A 26,821-nucleotide genomic window follows, 5' to 3' on the forward strand; every position below is an offset into this window, starting at 1 on the left:
CATCCAAAGGGAAAACAAGATATTTGTTCTTGTTTTAAGCACATTTTTAAACAAATCTTCCTATGTTCAGTCCTTGTTCTTGATTTCCGAATGTTTGCTCTGGAGACGAGGCGAGGCGCGGAGGAGGAGCCAGTGTTCGCCGTGCAGAAGAAGCGCTGGTGCCTGACGTCAGAGAGCAAGCGCTGAGGCCGGCCGTGACGGGGGAAGCGCAGTGAAATGTGGGCTGGTTACGGGCTGACGCTGTATGAACACCACATGGTGACCGGGCCGTGCGAGTTACAGACCGCTCACCATCAGTCAACATACATGGGAGAACTGGGAGACACTGGCATCTGATCCAGGAGCTTACACACGTACAACGCCACGTCCACCACTCGCTCCTCGTACATCAGGATGAACGGATGCTTCTGCAGGACACACACACACACACATCCATATTACAGTCCTACATCACTACCTTCAGGCTACGGCCAACGGTGAACGTTGAGTCCGCTTTATTTCTACAGTTTCACAGTAATAAACAGAATCACTGATGCTAACTTCATTGAATATGGAAAATTCTGAAGCTCATTATTCAGTTCAATAACACTGTCGATGTTTCAAAGTATTTTTTTTTGTCTAAATAACTAAATTGAAAAAATAGAATCACTTTAAATCCTATGAGTGCATCCCGCCATTATAACGTAAAGTACAAAAGAATATTAATTTTTAGACCTGCTAAAGATTGCATATGTCAGTGTCAATTTTAGTGTTCTTGAAGATGAACTATGTGAGCAGAAAAGGTCATCTACATGTAAAAAATAGGGAAAATTAGCATGTACAATTAAATATGCAATAAAAAAAAAGAATACTGACCAATAATCCAATAGTGCATCCCTAAAAATATATAATTGTACACAAGTATTTTTAAATGTTTTCATTAAAAAGCACAATGTAAAGGTTGAAAAGCTCCGGCAGGATTGACGTACCAGCAGTTCTCTGTACTTTGGCCTTTTTGACTCGTCCTTCGTAAGGCTGTAGGAAGGCAGAGTCACATGATCAAACAGACGTGTCACATAATCACACAGACGTGTCACATGATGAGGTGATCACATGATCAGACATGTCACATGATGAGATGATCACATGATCAGACATGTCACATGATGAGGTGATCACATGATCAAACAGACGTGTCACATGATCACACAGACATGTCACAAGATGAGGTGATCACATGATCAAACAGACGTGTCACATGAGGTGATCACATGATCAAACAGACGTGTCACATGATCACACAGACATGTCACAAGATGAGGTGATCACATGATCAAACAGACGTGTCACATGATGAGGTGATCACATGATCAAACAGACGTGTCACATGATGAGGTGATCACATGATCGTTCAGGCCCAGGTTTGGAAGCTCACCATAGATTGACGAACTGGATGAATTTGGGAGAGAACTGGCGTTCCTCGGAGCTGCTGAGCTGAGGAGGGTCTCCCTTCACCACCTGAGTCAGCTGATCAAACACACTGTTCCAGCGGGGGTAGGGGAAGCGTCCCGTCGCCAGCTCGTACTGCAACACACACACACACCTGCGTCACACACTCTTACATCATCAGGACCTGAAGAGAGTGAGTGGAGACGTACCAACGTGATTCCCAAACTCCAGACGTCTGAGCGAACATCGTAACCCTGTCTGGAGGCACTGGGGTCGATCCGCTCCGGCTGAAAACACCACAACACATCTTCTTCATCATCATCATCACCACCACATTCATCATCATCATCATCATCACATTCATCATCATCACCATCACATTCATCATCATCACCATCACATTCATCATCACAATCACATTCATCGTCATCACCATCACATTCATCATCATCATCACATTCATCATCACAATCACATTCATCGTCATCACAATCACATTCATCATCACCATCACATTCATCATCACCATCACATTCATCATCACCATCACATTCATCGTCATCACAATCACATTCATCATCACCATCACATTCATCATCACCATCATATTCATCATCACCATCACATTCATCGTCATCACCATCACATTCATCATCACAATCACATTCATCGTCATCACAATCACATTCATCATCACAATCACATTCATCATCACCATCACATTCATCATCACAATCACATTCATCATCACCATCACATTCATCGTCATCACCATCACATTCATCGTCATCACCATCACATTCATCATCACCACCATCACATTCATCATCACCACCATCACATTCATCATCAGCATCACATTCATCATCACCACCACCATCACATTCATCATCATCACAATCACATTCATCATCATCACAATCACATTCATCATCACCATCACATTCATCATCACCACTATCACATTCATCATCACCATCACATTCATCATCACCATCACATTCATCATCACAATCACATTCATCGTCATCACAATCACATTCATCATCACCATCACATTCATCACATTCATCATCACCATCACATTCATCATCACCATCACATTCATCATCACCACCACCATCACATTCATCATCATCACAATCACATTCATCATCATCACCATCACATTCATCACATTCATCATCACCATCACATTCATCGTCACCATCACATTCATCATCACCACCACCATCACATTCATCATCATCACAATCACATTCATCATCATCACAATCACATTCATCATCATCACAATCACATTCATAATCACCATCACATTCATCGTCATCACCATCACATTCATCGTCATCACCATCACATTCATCGTCATCACCATCACATTCATCATCACCACCACCATCACATTCATCATCATCACAATCACATTCATCATCACCATCACATTCATCATCACCATCACATTCATCATCACCATCACATTCATCATCACCATCACATTCATCATCATCATCACATTCATCATCATCATCACCATCACATTCATCATCATCATCACCATCACATTCATCATCATCATCATCATCACATTCATCATCACCATCACATTCATCATCATCAACATTCATCATCACCATCACCATCACATTCATCGTCATCACAATCACATTCATCATCACCATCACATTCATCACATTCATCATCACCACCACCATCACATTCATCATCATCACAATCACATTCATCATCACCATCACATTCATCATCACCATCACATTCATCATCACCATCACATTCATCATCATCATCACATTCATCATCATCATCACCATCACATTCATCATCATCATCACCATCACATTCATCATCATCATCACCATCACCATCACATTCATCATCATCATCATCACCATCACATTCATCATCACCACCATCACATTCATCATCACCATCACATTCATCATCACCATCACATTCATCCTCACCACCACCATCACATTCATCATCATCACAATCACATTCATCATCATCACAATCACATTCATCATCACCATCACATTCATCATCACCATCACCATCACATTCATCATCACCATCACATTCATCATCACCATCACATTCATCATCACCATCACATTCATCGTCACCATCACATTCATCATCACCACCACCATCACATTCATCATCATCACCATCACATTCATCATCACCACCACCATCACATTCATCATCATCACAATCACATTCATCATCACCATCACATTCATCATCACCATCACATTCATCATCACCATCACATTCATCATCATCATCACATTCATCATCATCATCACCATCACATTCATCATCATCATCACCATCACCATCACATTCATCATCATCATCATCATCACATTCATCATCACCATCACATTCATCATCATCACCATCACCATCACATTCATCGTCATCACCATCACATTCATCATCATCACCATTCATCATCACCATCACCATCACATTCATCGTCATCACAATCACATTCATCATCACCATCACATTCATCACATTCATCATCACCATCACATTCATCACATTCATCATCACCATCACATTCATCATCACCATCACATTCATCATCACCATCACATTCATCATCACCACCACCATCACATTCATCATCATCACAATCACATTCATCATCATCACAATCACATTCATCATCACCATCACATTCATCATCATCATCACATTCATCATCATCATCACCATCACATTCATCATCATCATCACCATCACATTCATCATCATCATCACCATCACCATCACATTCATCATCATCATCATCATCACCATCACATTCATCATCACCACCATCACATTCATCATCACCATCACATTCATCATCACCATCACATTCATCATCACCACCACCATCACATTCATCATCATCACAATCACATTCATCATCATCACAATCACATTCATCATCACCATCACATTCATCATCACCATCACATTCATCATCACCATCACATTCATCGTCACCATCACATTCATCATCACCACCACCATCACATTCATCGTCATCACCATCACATTCATCATCACCACCACCATCACATTCATCATCATCATAATCACATTCATCATCACCATCACATTCATCATCATCATCACATTCATCATCATCATCATCACCATCACATTCATCATCATCATCACCATCACCATCACATTCATCATCATCATCATCATCATCACATTCATCATCACCATCACATTCATCATCATCACCATTCATCATCACCATCACCATCACATTCATCGTCATCACAATCACATTCATCATCACCATCACATTCATCACATTCATCATCACCATCACATTCATCACATTCATCATCACCATCACATTCATCATCACCACCACCATCACATTCATCATCATCACAATCACATTCATCATCACCATCACATTCATCATCATCATCACATTCATCATCATCATCACCATCACATTCATCATCATCATCACCATCACATTCATCATCATCATCACCATCACCATCACATTCATCATCATCATCACCATCACATTCATCATCACCACCATCACATTCATCATCACCATCACATTCATCATCACCACCATCACATTCATCATCACCATTATCACATTCATCGTCATCACAATCACATTCATCATCACCATCATCACATTCATCGTCATCACAATCACATTCATCATCACCATCACATTCATCATCACCATCACATTCATCATCATCACAATCACATTCATCATCACCATCACATTCATCATCATCATTAGAGAGCGTCACTCACAGCCATGTACGGTCGACAGCCGGCGTCTCTGGTCTTGGCGATGGAGTCGACCAGCTGTCCACTGATGCCGAAATCACACAGTTTAATGTTGCCGTTTCGGTCCAGGAGAATGTTGGAGGGTTTGATGTCTGAAAACAAGCCCAGCCTTCACTCACTCCAGCGTCAGGAAACAAACAAGTGATTTAATGCTGTAATTGCTTCAGCTGGGAAACTCACCTCTGTGGATGATCTTCAAGTTTTCTTTCAAGTGATTCAGTGCTTTCACAGTCTGCACACACAAGACTTCACTTCAATAATAATTATGATGAATACCTAATAATTTTTTATATCATTAATAATTATAAACGCATGCTAAATTGTATTGTAAAAATCAGTGTTATTATCATTAATATTGTTTATAATAATATAGAATTATTATTACTACTATTATTATTACTGTAATTTTTATTATTAAATTATTGTTATTATCATTATTTATAATAATGATAATTAATAATATTAATAAATATATTATACATTGGAATATTTCACTGTAAGAAAATATAGTTATCATTAAATAAATATTAAAGATTCATAAATCGCTATTATTTTTACTTATATATTTTTTACATTTTACTAAAGGTATTATTGACATCACTCTTTAATAATAGTAATAAAAAAATTATTAGGATTTTATTTTATTATCAGTTTTTATTATTACTATTATTATTATTATTATCATTATCATCATTAGTATTATTACTACCACTACAACAATAAATAACCTTTTGTTGATGTATGAAATCAGTCACTTACTGCTAATGTAATTTTGCCTAATATTTCCTCTGGAATGACATCATCTAATGCACAATATACATATTTGTAGAATTTGTCGAGGGAGGTAGACATCAGTTCCATGCAGATCCAGCAGTCGCCCTGCGCACACACACACACACACAGGTCAGTCCGGTGCGACACAGAAGCAGTGAGTGTGTGTGTGTGTGTGTGTGTGTGTGTGTGTTCATCATCTGACCTCGCGGAACAGAGCGCCGTAGAACTGGACGATATACGGGCAGTCGCTGCTCCTCATCACCACATCCAGATCCATGAGCAGCTGCTTCTGCTCCTTCTCGTCCACGGTGGAGCGGATGCGCTGCGGGAACACAACAACTCAACTCAACAACTCAACTCACGGTGGAGCGGATGCGCTGCGGGAACACAACAACTCAACAACTCAACTCAACAACTCAACTCACAGTGGAGCGGATGCGCTGCGGGAACACAACAACTCAACAACTCGACTCAACAACTCAACTCAACTCAACTCACAGTGGAGCGGATGCGCTGCGGGAACACAACAACTCAACAACTCAACTCAACAACTCAACTCACAGTGGAGCGGATGCGCTGCAGGAACACAACAACTCAACAACTCAACTCAACAACTCAACTCAACTCACAGTGGAGCGGATGCGCTGCGGGAACACAACAACTCAACTCAACTCAACAACTCAACAACTCAACTCAACTCAACAACTCAACTCACAGTGGAGCGGATGCGCTGCGGGAACACAACAACTCAACTCAACAACTCAACTCAACTCAACAACTCAACAACTCAACTCAACAACTCAACTCAACTCAACAACTCAACTCACAGTGGAGCGGATGCGCTGCAGGAACACAACAACTCAACAACTCAACTCAACTCACAGTGGAGCGGATGCGCTGCGGGAACACAACAACTCAACAACTCAACTCAACAACTCAACTCAACTCACAGTGGAGCGGATGCGCTGCGGGAACACAACAACTCAACTCAACTCAACAACTCAACAACTCAACAACTCAACTCAACTCAACAACTCAACTCAACTCAACAACTCAACTCAACTCAACAACTCAACTCACAGTGGAGCGGATGCGCTGCGGGAACACAACAACTCAACTCAACTCAACAACTCAACTCACAGTGGAGCGGATGCGCTGCGGGAACACAACAACTCAACTCAACTCAACAACTCAACTCAACTCAACTCAACAACTCAACTCAACTCAACAACTCAACAACTCAACTCAACTCAACAACTCAACTCACAGTGGAGCAGATGCGCTGCAGGAACACAACAACTCAACAACTCAACTCAACTCAACTCACAGTGGAGCGTATGCGCTGCGGGAACACAACAACTCAACTCAACAACTCAACTCAACTCACAGTGGAGCGGATGCGCTGCAGGAACACAACAACTCAACTCAACTCAACGTGGAGCGGATGCGCTGCGGGAACACAACTCAACAACTCAACTCAACAACTCAACTCAACTACTCAACTCAACTCAACTCAACTCAACTACTCAACTACTCAACAACTCAACAACTCAACTCACAGTGGAGCGGATGCGCTGCGGGAACACAACTCAACTCAACTCTACACAACAACTCTACACAACAACTCGACTCAACAACTCGACTCAACAACTCGACTCAACAACTCGACTCAACAACTCGACTCAACAACTCGACTCAACAACTCGACTCAACAACTCGACTCAACAACTCGACTCACGGTGGAGCGGATGCGCTGCGGGAACACAACAACTCAACAACTCAACTCACAGTGGAGCGGATGCGCTGCAGGAACACAACAACTCAACTCAACTCAACTCACAGTGGAGCGGATGCGCTGCGGGAACACAACAACTCAACTCAACTGAACAACTCAACTCACAGTGGAGCGGATGCGCTGCAGGAACACAACAACTCAACAACTCAACTCAACTCACAGTGGAGCGGATGCGCTGCGGGAACACAACAACTCAACAACTCAACTCAACTCACAGTGGAGCGGATGCGCTGCGGGAACACAACAACTCAACTCAACAACTCAACTCAACTCAACGTGGAGTGGATGCGCTGCGGGAACACAACTCAACAACTCAACTCAACTACTCAACTCAACTCAACTCAACAACTCAACTACTCAACTACTCAACTACTCAACTACTCAACTACTCAACTACTCAACTACTCAACTACGCAACTACGCAACTACTCAACTACTCAACTACTCAACTACTCAACTACTCAACTACTCAACAACTCAACAACTCAACTCACAGTGGAGCGGATGCGCTGCGGGAACACAACTCAACTCAACAACTCAACTCAACTCACAGTGGAGCGGATGCGCTGCGGGAACACAACAACTCAACTCAACAACTCAACTCAACTCAACTCAACGTGGAGCGGATGCGCTGCGGGAACACAACTCAACAACTCAACTCAACTACTCAACTCAACTCAACTCAACAACTCAACTACTCAACTACTCAACTACTCAACAACTCAACAACTCAACTCACAGTGGAGCGGATGCGCTGCGGGAACACAACTCAACTCAACTCGACTCAACAACTCGACTCAACAACTCGACTCAACAACTCGACTCAACAACTCGACTCAACAACTCAACAACTCAACTCACGGTGGAGCGGATGCGCTGCGGGAACACAACAACTCAACTCAACTCAACAACTCAACAACTCAACTCAACTCACAGTGGAGCGGATGCGCTGCAGGAACACAACAACTCAACTCAACTCAACTCAACTCAACGTGGAGCGGATGCGCTGCGGGAACACAACAACTCAACTCAACGTGGAGCGGATGCGCTGCGGGAACACAACAACTCAACTCAACTCAACAACTCAAAGTGGAGCGGATGCACTGCGGGAACACAACTCAACAACTCAACTCAACAACTCAACAACTCCTCAACTCCTCAACTCCTCAACTCCTCAACTCCTCAACTCCTCAACTCCTCAACTACTCTACTAACAGTGGAGCGGTTGCACTGCAGGAACACAACTCAACTCAACTCAACTCATGTTTATCTGTACAGCGCTTTTCACAGTACACATCGTTCCAAAGCAGCTTTACAGAAAATGCATGAGTCCACATTACAGTTTACAGTGATCTGTTATCAGAGGAGACTGACTGAGTTATGCATTTCAGAAATGTACATATACAGAATCACAGTTAGTGAAAAATGTATTAATTTAAACAATGTAATAATTTAATGCAGAAACAATGAGCTCATTGAAGTAATGAATACATGTTTGATACAGATCACACACACACACACACACACCCCGCACGTTTAGACGAACAGAGCCTCTCTCACTTCTGCTTTGACAGACAATTATGAAACTATTGATCAGAAGCAGATTCTATTCTTGCGGATGTTTTTAAATTGTTCATGTTGTACCTAGAACAGAACGACTGAGGAGCAGTGGCGTCTGTCTGACTCTAGAGGGCGCAAGCACAATCACACAGAATCATCTTCCTCTCGGTTCTCAAACACAGGGTTTCTCTCGAACACAGGGTTTCTGCAGGGGTTTTAAAATTAAGGACAAAGTTAAGGCTTTTGAAGATATTATTTAAGACCTGCACACATAAAAATAATGCCGTTTGGGCGGATGCTGGTCAGTGTTTGTGGGAACATCCTAAACCATAAAATGACTGGGAAAAAAACTAGTTCTATTTTTATTTTTATATTATTATATTAATTCCTTTCTGTGTAAAGCACTTTGAATTACCATAGTGTATGAAATGTGCAATATAAATAAACCTGCCTATTATTTGCAGTGGCTATGTGCACCAAGTCTAAACAGTAATAGAAGAAGTTATTAGATACGTCTTGCTATCTCAGTGTATTGTAGTACATTATAAAACAGTGTGAGTGTATAAGATTATATTTATTAAAATCATAAATTCATTCTGCTTTATTAGGGCATTACTTGTCTCCTGTCTTACACCGAACCCTAACTCTACTCGTTCAACACTTTATTCCCACCATTAAATACCACTTTATTTGCACTTTTTGAATATTTTCTTAATTTTTTCTTCAGATAAACGCCTCTCCACAACACTGCTGTTCTCAGACAGGTTTCTCCTGTCAATCAAACACTGGTGGGCGGAGTTACTCACAACTGCCAATCAGGCGGGCTGTTTGCATTCGGTGGAAATAGACACTCCGTTATAAACACTACCGTTCAAAAGCTTTTTATTTGATAAAAAATACACTAAAAACAGTGACATATTATTACACTTTAAATCAGCTGTTTTCTCTGTGAATATATAGTAAAGTAATTTATTGCTGTGATCAAAGATGAATTTTCAGTTCAGAAACACTTCATTTTTGTGTGGAAATTGTGATACATTTTTTTTTTATCAGGATTCTTTGATGAATAGAAAGTTCAAAAGAATAGCATTTATTTGAAATAGAATCTTTTACAATATAAATGTCTTTTCACTTTTGATCAATTTAATGTGACCTTCATGAATTGTATTTTTGATGAAAGTATTCATTTATTTTACCCTCATTTATTCATTTTATTATTGATTTCTGAAGGATCATGTGACACTGAAGACTGGAGTAATGATGCTGAAAATTCAGCTTTGATCACAGGAATAAATTACACTTTACTATACACTCACCTAAAGGATTATTAGGAACACCTGTTCAATTTCTCATTAATGCAATTATCTAATCAACCAATCACATGGCAGTTGCTTCGATGCATTTAGGGGTGTGGTCCTGGTCAAGACAATCTCCTGAACTCCAAACTGAATGTCAGAATGGGAAAGAAAGGTGATTTAAGCCATTTTGAGCGTGGCATGGTTGTTGGTGCCAGACGGGCCGGTCTGAGTATTTCACAATCTGCTCAGTTACTGGGATTTTCACGCACAACCATTTCTAGGGTTTACAAAGAATGGTGTGAAAAGGGAAAAACATCCAGTATGCGGCAGTCCTGTGGGCGAAAATGCCTTGTTGATGCTAGAGGTCAGAGGAGAATGGGCCGACTGATTCAAGCTGATAGAAGAGCAACAGTGACTGAAATAACCACTCGTTACAACCGAGGTATGCAGCAAAGCATTTGTGAAGCCACAACACGCACAACCTTGAGGCGGATGGGCTACAACAGCAGAAGACCCCACCGGGTACCACTCATCTCCACTACAAATAGGAAAAAGAGGTTACAATTTGCAAGAGCTCACCAAAATTGGACAGTTGAAGACTGGAGAAATGTTGCCTGGTCTGATGAGTCTCGATTTCTGTTGAGACATTCAGATGGTAGAGTCAGAATTTGGCGTAAACAGAATGAGAACATGGATCCATCATGCCTTGTTACCACTGTGCAGGCTGGTGGTGGTGGTGTAATCGTTTAAATGCCACGGCCTACCTGAGCATTGTGTCACAAAGCTCGAATCATTTCAAATTGGTTTCTTGAACATGACAATGAGTTCACTGTACTAAAATGGCCCCCACAGTCACCAGATCTCAACCCAATAGAGCATCTTTGGGATGTGGTGGAACGGGAGCTTCGTGCCCTGGATGTGCATCCCACAAATCTCCATCAACTGCAAGATGCTATCCTATCAATATGGGCCAACATTTCTAAAGAATGCTTTCAGCACCTTGTTGAATCAATGGCACGTAGAATTAAGGCAGTTCTGAAGGCGAAAGGGGGTCAAACACAGTATTAGTATGGTGTTCCTAATAATCCTTTAGGTGAGTGTAGTTTCACAATGAAAACAGCTGATTTACATTATACATCTAAACTTCTGAACAGTAGTGTATGTGCATGTGCATCACCTTGACGGCCATGATCTGCCCGCTGGGCTTGTGCACCATGTTGTTGACGGAGCCGTACGCTCCTCTCCCGATCTCTCCCAGATCCTTCAGGTCCTCGGCGGTGAAGTCACAGTGCTGTTCCGGAGAAATCTTCAGCTTCCCCGAGGACTCGATGCTGTGTGTGCGCAGACGCTCTCTGAAAGTCATCGAGAGGCTTTTTACATGCAGAAATAATGACTTATCAAACTGATTTCCTGAACCCATCTGCTATTGGCTGGGCAAACCGGTAGCCCCGCCCCCAAACTCACACCATTGGTCGAGCCAGAGCTGAGTTGTTCAAACAAACAGTGATTTTCTGAGATGAGCTCGGGGAAATCAACATCACTTATAGTTCTCTGCATATGTAACATCAAATATGGCACGAGTGAGCTGTGTGTGTGTGTGTGTGTGTGTGGTGACGCACTCACATGTGTGGATTCTGGAAAGGAGGAGCCGGCGTGACGATGGGCAGACGAGTGGTCGGTTTGACCGGTGGATTGGCAAAGTTTAACTTTAGTGCTTTGCGTTTACCTGTGATGGAGAAGAATGTTCACAGTTTCATGTTTTGCATTTAAAAACACAGTAAACTAATTTAACAGGAAGTAAGAAATGAAAATGGGAATAAAAAATGAGAGATGATTCCAGATGATTGAAAACAACTAGTGAAGTGCTGTTTGCTATATCTTTTGGACACGCACTAATCACAACTTCTTCAAAAAAAGTCATAATTATTCTAGACTATTAGATTCATAAGTGGCTCTCTTAAAGCGACAGTTCACCCAAAAACGTAAATTCTGTCATCATTTACTCTCCCTGGTGTCGTTCAAACCCATGACACTTTCCTTCATCTTCAGAACACAAATGAAGATATTTGTAATGAAATTGAGTTTTCTGACCCTCCTTTGAAAGTCTGTTCACCCAAAACTCTGACGCTTCAAAACACTCATAAAGAGATGGTAAAAAAAATACGGTTGAGCTTCCATTGGTCTATGTATGCGTGTTTATATGTGAATAAAAACTAAAATAAAATAAACTAAAAAACTTTATGAAGGTTTTGAAGCGTTAAGAGTTTTGGGTGATTAGACAGAAAACTTACAAATATCTTCATTTGTGTTGTGAAGAGGAGCGAAACTGATGACAGTGTCTCTGAGTGAACTCTGGCTTTAAACCGTTTGAAATCATCCTGTGTTCTGGAGAGAACCCGCAGAGAGATTACAATAGCACAGAAAACCGGCTTACTTTGGGTTACTCCAGTCAGATTTATCTGAAACCCTACAGGAAAAGGAAAACAATGATGAAAACGCATGCAGATGATGATGAAGGTGTAAATAAGAATGAGGTGTGTGTGTGTGTGTGTGTGTGTGTGTGTGTGTGTGTGTGTGTGTGTGTGTGTGTGTGTGTGTGTGTGTGTGTGTGTGTGTGTGTGTACCTGTTTCATTCTGACACCTCCAGCATGTGTTGGAATCTGAACGAGGAGGAAAAATAAATAATTTACAAATGACAACAAACAATCAATGACACTGACAGAATGTTCGGCTCAATGGAAAAACACGAGCTATTAATAGCTATAAAACACATGATATTAAATTAATAGTGCTATTAATCATTCTTTAGGCTCATGTGTTTCATTCCCAGACAGCACCACCGTGTCGGCCCAGATCCGGCCCACATACGCGATGAATCCACATGTTCCAGATGTGGCCCGGATCTGAGCCGACACGGTGGTGCTGTCTGGGTTATGCATGTAATTGATAACTCCTGCATGCATTTATCTATAGAGCATTAACATTACTGTATCATGCATAATAGCAACTGTGATATTATAATATCTGCCAAAAACATAAATACTACATTTTATTGTCTGCCAAATACATAAAAGTAACATTATAATATCTGCCAAAAACATAAATACTACATTTTATTGTCTGCCAAATACATAAAAGTAACATTATAATATCTGCCAAAGGAATAAATGTAACATTAATCCATAAATGTAGCATTGTATGATCTGTCAAATGCATAAATGTAACATTAAATCATAAATGTAGCATTGTATGATCTGTCAAATGCATAAATGTAACATTAATACATAAAAGTAACATTATAATATCTGTCAAATGCATAAATGTAACATTATAGCATCTGCCAAATGAATAAATGTAACATTAATGCATAAAAGTAACATTATAATATCTATCAAATGCATAAATGTAACATTATAATATGTCAAATGCATAAAAGTAACATTATAGCATCTGCCAAATGAATAAATGTAACATTAATGCATAAATGTAGCATTGAAGTATCATTATGATTCTGTTACAGTACTGAACAAGGTGCGTGTTCAACACCCTAGTGAGTGGTCTAGATGGACAGCACTGAGAGGAACAGCTCATTTAGCGTCGGGTTGGTTCCACAAAACAAAACAAACACGTCAGTGAGAAGGCCTACAGCCTCACCAGAGCAAAGCAGCCTAAGAACGGGGACTAAAACATTTCAGAAACACTGTAACACACACACTGTGACACTGTATACACACGACGCGTCGGGAAGAGAGAGAGATAGAGAGAGAGCAGGCCTGGCCTAAACACTTGAGCTGAGCTCACGATGCACCAGCACCTGAAGCTCGTGCGGTTGTGTGTGTGTGTGTGTGTGTGTGTGTGTCTTACCCTGCGTGTTGCTCATGTTGCTCAGGTGTTGCATCACGGGTCCCGCGGCGCTGATGCTCCTGATACACGGGGTTGTTGGTGAGTTGCTGTTACTGGGACTGTGAGTCGCCATTGTGGATCTGCTTGATTCCAGCAGCAGCAGAGCGACTCTTCAGCGCACACACACACCACACACACACACACTACTGGGGGAAACCGTGGAGGGTTCCGCACCCCATTCGGTTGAGTTTAGAAATGAGGGGTCAGGGGTGAAAGGTCCTCAGGCGGGACAGGACTGTCTGGTTCGCTGAGTAGAAACTGGAACTGCGCCGCTTAGAACTGTGTGTGTGTGTGTGTGTGTGTGTGTGTGTGTGTTTGAGGTTGCCATGTGCACGATAACTCCCCGCTCGAGGGATCATCCAAAAGCTAACATGGCATTTTTTGTGTCAGATAACGTATAACTTGAAACAAACTTTTTCAGAAGTCTGTATACAATGTAAAAAAATAAACATTATATATATATATATATATATATATATATATATATATATATATATATATGGACATTTCTAATATTATTTTCTCCTATTTCATTTGTTGTTGGCATAAAAATGCATAGAACAATCCAACTTAACAGTTTGTAAATATATGTGTATATATATATATATAAACTTTTGTTAGATGCGATTAATCGAATTTGACAGCAGTAATATAAATAAAAAAGAAAAATGTAATTAATTACACACATGTAAAATTATATATATATATTTATTTATATATAATGTATATACAGTTATCATTCTTTGTGTGTAAACATATTTGGCAATAAATATAATTCTAAATCTGATACATGCAGCATTTTTTATTTATTTAAAGTCCAACTTTAGTCAATCATTTTATCCCTTAAAACTCATCTTTGATCACCAAAATTACACATTGAAACGTTTTTCCGTTGAAAAAAGATTCTTCATGCCTTAAAATATCTTGAATGTACCTCGACACCCTTGCCTCATTTAGTATGCGCGGTTCTATAAATATGCAAATGAGCCCCGCCTCCACTCACTCCCTCAGCTCAGAGATCCACTGGTTGACTCAATAGTGCTGTTTACACATAAACACATCTTATGAAGTTAATGAAACTCAGATGCGACAGCAGAGACTGAGATGATCATACAGATGGTGTTTGTTTGTTTTAATGCCATCCTTCATCGACAGTAATCTCTCATGGATATTTGAGGACTCTGTCTGCGGTTCTTCCACTGCCCTTGAGAAGCATCTGGTCCTCGTACACGTACACCGTCGCGAAGGCGCTGGTGTCGGGCTGCGTCTCGATCACCCCCTCCAGTGTGATGTGGTGCACGCCTGACGGGTCGGTGCAGAACCCTCCGTCATGATCGTGTCCCGAGATGAAGATCACCACGCTCTTATGAGCGCGCAGGACCGACAGAAGCTCCTCGTAGTTCCAGGCCAGACAGATGGAGTCCGTGGCATCCGGGTGAACGGGGAGATGACCTGCAAACACACACACACACACACACACACATCACACATCACATCAAGACCAGGAGCCTGTCCCATGATGGTAGTTTAACAAACTCAGGGTTACAGGATTAGCCGTGACGCATGCGTGAGAACTGAGAAGATGGCGCTCACGATCATCTGATGGAAAGTGTGAAAGGTAAGCCGTTCATTGTGCGGCACTTTTACGTTTTCTCGTTGGTTTCTCACGATTCGGACATTCAGGAAATGCACACTTTAGAACCATTTTTAACACTACATCGAGACCCGTCTCGGTCCTGCGCGCTCATAAGAGCGTGGTGATCTTCATCTCGGGACACGATCATGACGGAGGGTTCTGCACCGACCCGTCAGGTGTGCACCACATCTTCTCAGTTCTCGCACATGCGTCGACTCGTGGCGGTCTCGTGAACTCACTCCGAGGCCCACACAGAACAAAATTAATAAAGTAAAAAAAAAATTGCGCACAGAAAGTATTCTCGTCGCTTGATAAACTTAAGGTTGAGCCACTGTAGTCACTCGGACTATTTTAACGATGTCTTTAATAACTTTCTGGGCCGGCCAGTTTCAATCCCTTAGAAGCCTATGGAGGAGTGATCCAGCTCTCAGATTTAATCACAAATATCTTAATTTGTGTTCTGAAGATGAACGAAAGTCTTACAGGGTTGGAACCCCATACGTGGCTGAGGGTTTGCGTTCGGGCGTAGGATATATTGATATAGATATACACTCACCTAAAGGATTATTAGGAACACCTGTTCAATTTCTCATTAATGCAATTATCTAATCAACCAATCACATGGCAGTTGCTTCAATGCATTTAGGGGTGTGGTCCTGGTCAAGACAATCTCCTGAACTCCAAACTGAATGTCAGAATGGGAAAGAAAGGTGATTTAAGCCATTTTGAGCGTGGCATGGTTGTTGGTGCCAGACGGGCCGGTCTGAGTATTTCACAATCTGCTCAGTTACTGGGATTTTCACGCACAACCATTTCTAGGGTTCACAAAGAATGGTGTGAAAAGGGAAAAACATCCAGTATGCGGCAGTCCTGTGGGCGAAAATGCCTTGTTGATGCTAGACGTCAGAGGAGAATGGGCCGACTGATTCAAGCTGATAGAAGAGCAACTTTGACTGAAATAACCACTCGTTACAACCGAGGTATGCAGCAAAGCATTTGTGAAGCCACAACACGCACAACCTTGAGGCGGATGGGCTACAACAGCAGAAGACCCCACCGGGTATCACTCATCTCCACTACAAATAGGAAAAAGAGGCTACAATTTGCAAGAGCTCACCAACATTGGACAGTTGAAGACTGGAGAAATGTTGCCTGGTCTGATGAGTCTCGATTTCTGTTGAGACATTCAGATGGTAGAGTCAGAATTTGGCGTAAACAGAATGAGAACATGGATCCATCATGCCTTGTTACCACTGTGCAGGCTGGTGGTGGTGGTGTAATGGTGTGGGGGATGTTTTCTTGGCACACTTTAGGCCCCTTAGTGCCAATTGGGCATCGTTTAAATGCCACGGCCTACCTGAGCATTGTTTCTGACCATGTCCATCCCTTTATGGCCACCATGTCCCCATCCTCTGATGGCTACTTCCAGCAGGATAATGCACCATGTCACAAAGCTCGAATCATTTCAAATTGGTTTCTTGAACATGACAATGAGTTCACTGTACTAAAATGGCCCCACAGTCACCAGATCTCAACCCAATAGAGCATCTTTGGGATGTGGTGGAACGGGAGCTTCGTGCCCTGGATGTGCATCCCACAAATCTCCATCAACTGCAAGATGCTATCCTATCAATATGGGCCAACATTTCTAAAGAATGCTTTCAGCACCTTGTTGAATCAATGCCACGTAGAATTAAGGCAGTTCTGAAGGCGAAAGGGGGTCAAACACAGTATTAGTATGGTGTTCCTAATAATCCTTTAGGTGAGTGTATACTCACTGAAGAGCGTGACTCTCTCCTGCCTCTGGCTGAGGGTTTGCGTTCGGGCGTAGGATATATAGATATAGATATATACTCACTGAAGAGCGTGACTCTCTCTTGCCTCTGGTCCGCGAGGGTCAGGACTCGGTCGAGCCACTGAAGCTGCTCCGCACTGAAGCCTCCATTGAACTTCACAAACCTCTGTTCCAGCCCACACACTGCAGGAGAGCACATGAACAACGCCTCAGTGTTAATCACCAAGCACATGTTTCACATGCCCACTATATACTGCACACATGATTGATGTTATTAATCAACGGTCTGTTGCGTGATAAGGCTGGTCATGTCAGTAAAAAAATGATTGTTGCAATTAATGTTAGAATAACTTTACTGGATTTAACGATACCTCAAATATCCAAGCTGTCACTTAATACAACTTCACATTTCCAGTTGACTCAACGTAACATTTTAAAGCAGCACAGAATGAACACTTACTTTTTTGAGTTGAAACTAATTTTTTTACAGTGTAGAATAACTTTCCTGTAAAAAAAACTTAGTATAATAGGTATAAAACTTAAGACTTATAAATGAAACGGTCACACTTTAGATTAGGTGTCTTTAACTATTAAACTTGCATCAAAAAATAGATAAGTTGTTTGTTTAAATGCACTTATTGCATGTATTACATGTTCTTCTTTTGATGTGGCCAGTCTATATTTACAGATATTTCATATGTAATCTGCCTGTGTTTTGGTAATAATCAATACAGGGGGGGAAATGTCTAGAGTTTTCATATCATGTGAGTGTACATTTGAATGATATTTTAATGTATATATAGGTAACACTTTACAATAAGGTTCATTAGTTAACATCAGATAAACTAACATGAGCAATCCATTTGTACAGTATTTATTAATCTTAGTTAATGTTAGTTAATAATAATCCAGCTGTTCATTGTTTGTTCATGTTAGTTCACAGTGCAGTAACTAATGTTAACTAATACAACCTTTGATTTTAATAACGTATTAGTAAATGTTGAAATTAATATGAACTAAGATTAATAAATGCCGTAGAAGTATTGTTCATTCTGTTCATTTTACTTGTTTATAATAAGTTAGGATCTTGTTAATAAGCAACTGTAGCTCCACTGGGTTTGTTTAGCCCAGAGACCCTGTTTGGAGGAAAACTGAGAGAAAAAAAATACATAAACAAATTAATAAAAAAAGAAATAGACTAAAAATGTGTAAATGAGTGAGTGAATAAATAAATCTAGTTCAGTACTATAATGAATTGGGGGGGAAAACATAATAATGTAACTTAATAGAAAAAAAATATTTCCCAAATATTATTATTATTTTTTTTTTTTATACAAAGAAAAAACTAAATCAGGCTTCTGAAGTTTAGGACGGGGACAGCGGTCAGGGGTCAGAGGTCAGGGGTCAGAGGTCAGCACCTGGCGGCTGGTTGAGGTCCGCGTTGCTGTTGTGTTTCTGCAGCAGCTTCATGGCCTGCTGATGCTTCTCGCTGCTCGCGTCTCTCCCGATGACGCTCGCGTCGTACGCGTCCAGAAGCACGAATCGAAACCTGGGGGCGGGGCTAAACTCATACGCGTAAATGTCGCCCGCGATGAGTTCGTCACTTCCGGCTCCGGCTTTCCCCGCGCTGTTCAGCGCAGAGGCCATTAGAGTTTCCCTGCTGAAGTTGTAGAACTCGTGGTTCCCCCACACATGATGCACGTCCACCGAACTCTTCTCGAACTCAGCCATCACCGTGTCTAACGCTCGTTCCGACGCGTCGCGGCTCTTGTTGTGTCCGTCGATAGCGTCTCCGAGCTGAATGACGCAGCTGACGCGCGTCTCCTCCCAGTGCCGCACCGCGTCCCGAAGCAACGCGACGCTGTTCCTGTAGAAGCGTCTTCTGGTCCTCCGATAGTTCGTCCCATCATCTATATCTGCGAACTGGACGTCCGCGATTATCCCGAAAGAAAAGAGCGCTCGCGCGCGATCCTCCATCTTCCGAGAAGCCGATCAGAAACGCGTGTGGTGTAAACGCTGCCAGTTCAGAGTATGGTCAGAGTTTGTCATGTAATGACAGCGAAAGATTGGCCTTCAGTTGACAGTTCGTGGAACATACCATCACAGAGTGTGTGTGTGGGGGGGGGGGTCAGACAGGGTTGCCAACGCCTCGCGTTCCGTGTAAAACTCGAGCACACATCAAAACATAAGACTGAGTAATATTAAAGTCCCCCGTTATCAATAATTATATCCCTTAAAACTCATCTTTGATCACCAAAATGACATATTAAATGTTTTTTTTATATTAAATTTTAATTTAATTTTAATTATAATATAAAATATTTATATTATATTTTATACATATTAAATATCTTGAATGTAACTCGACACCCTCGCCTCATTTAGTATGCACGGTTCTATGAATATGCAAATGAGCCCCGCCTCCACTCACTCCCTCAGCTCAGAGATCCACTGGTTGGCGATCACACGTTGATCTGATTGGTTACAAGGTCGTTTGTGACGTCAGAAACACCAGCGATTTCAAACCGTGTTTTTGAGACTGTCTTTGGCTCACTGCAGTTTTAAGCAGAAAATACTCAGCAATGCTGTCGACTTATGAACTTACACATGGTGTGTCTTAAAGCATATTAAAAACACCACATAAACAACATTAGAGCTGGATTTTCACCACAGGGGGACTTTGATTAGCTATTTAGCCTACTATATGATTTGGTTTAGGGTTAGTTGCATGTGATTATGCATAATTTGTAGTTATTAATTTACTATAGTGACAAGATGTAACATCCAGCTTTAGTAAGTTCAATGATGGTCCATTTTTGTTGTAAAAAAGTTATTAATTTAGTTCATTTATTTATTTACATACATGCACACACACAAATATGAAAGTCTGAGATATCTGTCAATATATATATATATTATATATATATGTATACATATATACACCAGCCAGCCTGAGTGACAGCAGGTGAATGTGTGTGTAATGTGTGTATTGTATCTGACCTCAGTGTGCTGCCCTACTGCCCACCACATTGACTCTCAGTAATGTGTGTGTGCGTGTGTGTGTGTGTGTGTGTGTGTGTGTGTGTGTGTGTGTGTGTGTGTGTTAAAACACTGAGGTATCAAATGTTCAGACATATTCTAATTTGTTACACTGTTTATTTAAATTTATGTTGTGTTATAATATTTTCTTCTATTATTTTTATTTTTATTATTATTCTATGTATTCCAAGCTTTGACAGTATTGCATTATTTACAGTCATGCCAATTAAGCAATTTTTTTATTGAATTGAATATATATATATATATTAGAATTAAACGCAAGAATTATAATTATTTTTTAAATTCAATTGTTCATAAGCAGGTTAATCAAAACAAACGTTCATTTCTGAGATTCATTTTAGCTTTTAATTCATGCTAAAATAAATAAATAAATAAATAAAAACACATCCTGAACTGTGCAGACACTGACATGACATACACTCATGTGATACAGTACAAATATTTTGACTCTTCCTTATTTTCCTATTAAAAACACATGATTCCTCCCAGTTCTCCTTTGCTGAAGCCGATCCTGTATTTCACACGCGCACTGCACGAGTCCGGCCACCAGAGGGCGCGCTGCACGAGTCCGGCCACCAGAGGGAGCGCTGCACGAGTCCGGCCACCAGAGGGAGCGCTGCACGAGTCCGGCCACCAGACGGCGCGCTGCACGAGTCCGGCCACCAGAGGGCGCGCTGCACGAGTCCGGCCACCAGAGGGCGCGCTGCACGAGTCCGGCCACCCGAGGGCGCGCTGCACGAGTCCGGCCACCAGACGGCGCGCTGCACGAGTCCGGCCACCAGAGGGCGCGCTGCACGAGTCCGGCCACCAGAGGGCGCGCTGCACGAGTCCGGCCACCAGAGGGAGCGCTGCACGAGTCCGGCCACCAGAGGGAGCGCTGCACGAGTCCGGCCACCAGAGGGAGCGCTGCACGAGTCCGGCCACCAGAGGGCGCGCTGCACGAGTCCGGCCACCAGAGGGCGCGCTGCACGAGTCCGGCCACCAGAGGGCGCGCTGCACGAGTCCGGCCACCAGAGGGAGCGCTGCACGAGTCCGGCCACCAGAGGGAGCGCTGCACGAGTCCGGCCACCAGAGGGAGCGCTGCACGAGTCCGGCCACAAGAGGGCGCGCTGCACGAGTCCGGCCACCAGAGGGAGCGCTGCACGAGTCCGGCCACCAGAGGGAGCGCTGCACGAGTCCGGCCACCAGAGGGAGCGCTGCACGAGTCCGGCCACCAGAGGGCGCGCTGCACGAGTCCGGCCACCAGAGGGCGCGCTGCACGAGTCCGGCCACCAGACGGCGCGCTGCACGAGTCCGGCCACCAGAGGGCGCGCTGCACGAGTCCGGCCACCAGAGGGCGCGCTGCACGAGTCCGGCCACCAGAGGGCGCGCTGCACGAGTCCGGCCACCAGAGGGAGCGCTGCACGAGTCCGGCCACCAGAGGGCGCGCTGCACGAGTCCGGCCACCAGAGGGCGCGCTGCACGAGTCCGGCCACCAGACGGCGCGCTGCACGAGTCCGGCCACCAGAGGGCGCGCTGCACGAGTCCGGCCACCAGAGGGCGCGCTGCACGAGTCCGGCCACCAGAGGGCGCGCTGCCCGAGTCCGGCCACCAGAGGGCGCGCTGCACGAGTCCGGCCACCAGAGGGCGCGCTGCACGAGTCCGGCCACCAGAGGGCGCGCTGCACGAGTCCGGCCACCAGAGGGCGCGCTGCACGAGTCCGGCCACCAGAGGGCGCGCTGCACGAGTCCGGCCACCAGACGGCGCGCTGCACGAGTCCGGCCACCAGAGGGCGCGCTGCACGAGTCCGGCCACCAGAGGGCGCGCTGCACGAGTCCGGCCACCAGAGGGAGCGCTGCACGAGTCCGGCCACCAGAGGGCGCGCTGCACGAGTCCGGCCACCAGAGGGCGCGCTGCCCGAGTCCGGCCACCAGAGGGAGCGCTGCACGAGTCCGGCCACCAGAGGGAGCGCTGCACGAGTCCGGCCACCAGAGGGCGCGCTGCACGAGTCCGGCCACCAGAGGGCGCGCTGCACGAGTCCGGCCACCAGAGGGCGCGCTGCACGAGTCCGGCCACCAGAGGGAGCGCTGCACGAGTCCGGCCACCAGAGGGAGCGCTGCACGAGTCCGGCCACCAGAGGGCGCGCTGCACGAGTCCGGCCACCAGAGGGCGCGCTGCACGAGTCCGGCCACCAGAGGGCGCGCTGCACGAGTCCGGCCACCAGAGGGCGCGCTGCACGAGTCCGGCCACCAGAGGGAGCGCTGCACGAGTCCGGCCACCAGAGGGCGCGCTGCACGAGTCCGGCCACCAGAGGGCGCGCTGCACGAGTCCGGCCACCAGAGGGCGCGCTGCCCGAGTCCGGCCACCAGAGGGCGCGCTGCACGAGTCCGGCCACCAGAGGGCGCGCTGCACGAGTCCGGCCACCAGACGGCGCGCTGCACGAGTCCGGCCACCAGAGGGCGCGCTGCACGAGTCCGGCCACCAGAGGGCGCGCTGCACGAGTCCGGCCACCAGAGGGCGCGCTGCACGAGTCCGGCCACCAGAGGGAGCGCTGCACGAGTCCGGCCACCAGAGGGCGCGCTGCACGAGTCCGGCCACCAGAGGGCGCGCTGCACGAGTCCGGCCACCAGAGGGCGCGCTGCACGAGTCCGGCCACCAGAGGGCGCGCTGCACGAGTCCGGCCACCAGAGGGAGCGCTGCACGAGTCCGGCCACCAGAGGGCGCGCTGCACGAGTCCGGCCACCAGAGGGCGCGCTGCACGAGTCCGGCCACCAGAGGGCGCGCTGCCCGAGTCCGGCCACCAGAGGGAGCGCTGCACGAGTCCGGCCACCAGAGGGAGCGCTGCACGAGTCCGGCCACCAGAGGGCGCGCTGCACGAGTCCGGCCACCAGAGGGCGCGCTGCACGAGTCCGGCCACCAGACGGCGCGCTGCACGAGTCCGGCCACCAGAGGGCGCGCTGCACGAGTCCGGCCACCAGAGGGCGCGCTGCACGAGTCCGGCCACCAGAGGGCGCGCTGCACGAGTCCGGCCACCAGAGGGCGCGCTGCACGAGTCCGGCCACCAGAGGGAGCGCTGCACGAGTCCGGCCACCAGAGGGCGCGCTGCACGAGTCCGGCCACCAGAGGGAGCGCTGCACGAGTCCGGCCACCAGAGGGAGCGCTGCACGAGTCCGGCCACCAGAGGGCGCGCTGCACGAGTCCGGCCACCAGAGGGAGCGCTGCACGAGTCCGGCCACCAGAGGGCGCGCTGCACGAGTCCGGCCACCAGAGGGCGCGCTGCCCGAGTCCGGCCACCAGAGGGAGCGCTGCACGAGTCCGGCCACCAGAGGGCGCGCTGCACGAGTCCGGCCACCAGAGGGAGCGCTGCACGAGTCCGGCCACCAGAGGGCGCGCTGCACGAGTCCGGCCACCAGAGGGCGCGCTGCACGAGTCCGGCCACCAGAGGGCGCGCTGCACGAGTCCGGCCACCAGACGGCGCGCTGCACGAGTCCGGCCACCAGAGGGCGCGCTGCACGAGTCCGGCCACCAGAGGGCGCGCTGCACGAGTCCGGCCACCAGAGGGCGCGCTGCACGAGTCCGGCCACCAGAGGGAGCGCTGCACGAGTCCGGCCACCAGAGGGCGCGCTGCACGAGTCCGGCCACCAGAGGGCGCGCTGCCCGAGTCCGGCCACCAGAGGGAGCGCTGCACGAGTCCGGCCACCAGAGGGCGCGCTGCACGAGTCCGGCCACCAGAGGGAGCGCTGCACGAGTCCGGCCACCAGAGGGCGCGCTGCACGAGTCCGGCCACCAGAGGGCGCGCTGCACGAGTCCGGCCACCAGAGGGCGCGCTGCACGAGTCCGGCCACCAGAGGGAGCGCTGCACGAGTCCGGCCACCAGAGGGAGCGCTGCACGAGTCCGGCCACCAGAGGGCGCGCTGCACGAGTCCGGCCACCAGAGGGCGCGCTGCACGAGTCCGGCCACCAGAGGGCGCGCTGCACGAGTCCGGCCACCAGAGGGCGCGCTGCACGAGTCCGGCCACCAGAGGGAGCGCTGCACGAGTCCGGCCACCAGAGGGCGCGCTGCACGAGTCCGGCCACCAGAGGGCGCGCTGCACGAGTCCGGCCACCAGAGGGCGCGCTGCCCGAGTCCGGCCACCAGAGGGCGCGCTGCACGAGTCCGGCCACCAGAGGGCGCGCTGCACGAGTCCGGCCACCAGACGGCGCGCTGCACGAGTCCGGCCACCAGAGGGCGCGCTGCACGAGTCCGGCCACCAGAGGGCGCGCTGCACGAGTCCGGCCACCAGAGGGCGCGCTGCACGAGTCCGGCCACCAGAGGGAGCGCTGCACGAGTCCGGCCACCAGAGGGCGCGCTGCACGAGTCCGGCCACCAGAGGGAGCGCTGCACGAGTCCGGCCACCAGAGGGCGCGCTGCACGAGTCCGGCCACCAGAGGGCGCGCTGCACGAGTCCGGCCACCAGAGGGCGCGCTGCACGAGTCCGGCCACCAGAGGGCGCGCTGCACGAGTCCGGCCACCAGAGGGCGCGCTGCACGAGTCCGGCCACCAGAGGGCGCGCTGCACGAGTCCGGCCACCAGAGGGCGCGCTGCACGACTCCGGCCACCAGAGGGCGCGCTGCACGAGTCCGGCCACCAGAGGGAGCGCTGCACGAGTCCGGCCACCAGAGGGCGCGCTGCACGAGTCCGGCCACCAGAGGGCGCGCTGCACGAGTCCGGCCACCAGAGGGCGCGCTGCCCGAGTCCGGCCACCAGAGGGAGCGCTGCACGAGTCCGGCCACCAGAGGGCGCGCTGCACGAGTCCGGCCACCAGAGGGAGCGCTGCACGAGTCCGGCCACCAGAGGGCGCGCTGCACGAGTCCGGCCACCAGAGGGCGCGCTGCACGAGTCCGGCCACCAGAGGGAGCGCTGCACGAGTCCGGCCACCAGAGGGAGCGCTGCACGAGTCCGGCCACCAGAGGGCGCGCTGCACGAGTCCGGCCACCAGAGGGCGCGCTGCACGAGTCCGGCCACCAGAGGGCGCGCTGCACGAGTCCGGCCACCAGAGGGCGCGCTGCACGAGTCCGGCCACCAGAGGGCGCGCTGCCCGAGTCCGGCCACCAGAGGGCGCGCTGCACGAGTCCGGCCACCAGACGGCGCGCTGCACGAGTCCGGCCACCAGAGGGCGCGCTGCACGAGTCCGGCCACCAGAGGGCGCGCTGCACGAGTCCGGCCACCAGAGGGCGCGCTGCACGAGTCCGGCCACCAGAGGGCGCGCTGCACGAGTCCGGCCACCAGAGGGAGCGCTGCACGAGTCCGGCCACCAGAGGGAGCGCTGCACGAGTCCGGCCACCAGAGGGCGCGCTGCACGAGTCCGGCCACCAGAGGGCGCGCTGCACGAGTCCGGCCACCAGAGGGCGCGCTGCACGAGTCCGGCCACCAGAGGGCGCGCTGCACGAGTCCGGCCACCAGAGGGCGCGCTGCACGAGTCCGGCCACCAGAGGGCGCGCTGCACGAGTCCGGCCACCAGAGGGCGCGCTGCACGAGTCCGGCCACCAGACGGCGCGCTGCACGAGTCCGGCCACCAGAGGGCGCGCTGCACGAGTCCGGCCACCAGAGGGCGCGCTGCACGAGTCCGGCCACCAGAGGGCGCGCTGCACGAGTCCGGCCACCAGAGGGAGCGCTGCACGAGTCCGGCCACCAGAGGGCGCGCTGCACGAGTCCGGCCACCAGAGGGAGCGCTGCACGAGTCCGGCCA

General features: G+C 47.6%; 3 protein-coding genes across 4 annotated transcripts in view; all 3 read right to left on the minus strand.

The window, feature by feature from the left end:
* LOC130096656 (putative uncharacterized protein MYH16) overlaps positions 1–26,821 on the minus strand; it is a 329,204-nt gene that overhangs the window by 217,433 nt on the left and 84,950 nt on the right. The gene's annotated exons all lie outside the window — the stretch shown is intronic.
* On the minus strand, positions 165–14,782 carry map2k4b (mitogen-activated protein kinase kinase 4b). Of its 2 annotated transcripts, XM_056263258.1 has the most exons (13): positions 14,584–14,781; positions 13,344–13,379; positions 13,154–13,186; positions 12,343–12,445; positions 11,897–12,071; positions 6,269–6,388; positions 6,052–6,171; positions 5,473–5,524; positions 5,257–5,384; positions 1,638–1,715; positions 1,415–1,563; positions 969–1,014; positions 165–407 (listed from the first exon to the last, which is right to left on the minus strand). In XM_056263258.1, exons 1-13 carry the CDS (start codon positions 14,693–14,695, stop codon positions 294–296), a joined length of 1,266 nt encoding a protein of 421 aa, XP_056119233.1. In that variant the 5' UTR covers positions 14,696–14,781; the 3' UTR covers positions 165–293. The 2 variants fall into 2 exon arrangements, with proteins under 2 accessions (XP_056119233.1, XP_056119234.1); XM_056263259.1 differs by lacking the exon at positions 13,154–13,186 and having other exon boundaries at positions 14,584–14,782.
* On the minus strand, positions 15,691–20,119 carry adprm (ADP-ribose/CDP-alcohol diphosphatase, manganese-dependent). The gene is made up of 3 exons (XM_056263261.1): positions 19,472–20,119; positions 18,117–18,236; positions 15,691–16,074 (listed from the first exon to the last, which is right to left on the minus strand). Exons 1-3 carry the CDS (start codon positions 20,028–20,030, stop codon positions 15,785–15,787), a joined length of 969 nt encoding a protein of 322 aa, XP_056119236.1. The 5' UTR covers positions 20,031–20,119; the 3' UTR covers positions 15,691–15,784.

This window comes from Rhinichthys klamathensis, unplaced genomic scaffold (assembly GCF_029890125.1).
Source record: "Rhinichthys klamathensis goyatoka isolate OS25496 unplaced genomic scaffold, OSU_Roscu_1.1 h1tg000204l_1, whole genome shotgun sequence".
Classification (NCBI taxonomy): Eukaryota; Metazoa; Chordata; class Actinopteri; order Cypriniformes; family Leuciscidae; genus Rhinichthys; species Rhinichthys klamathensis.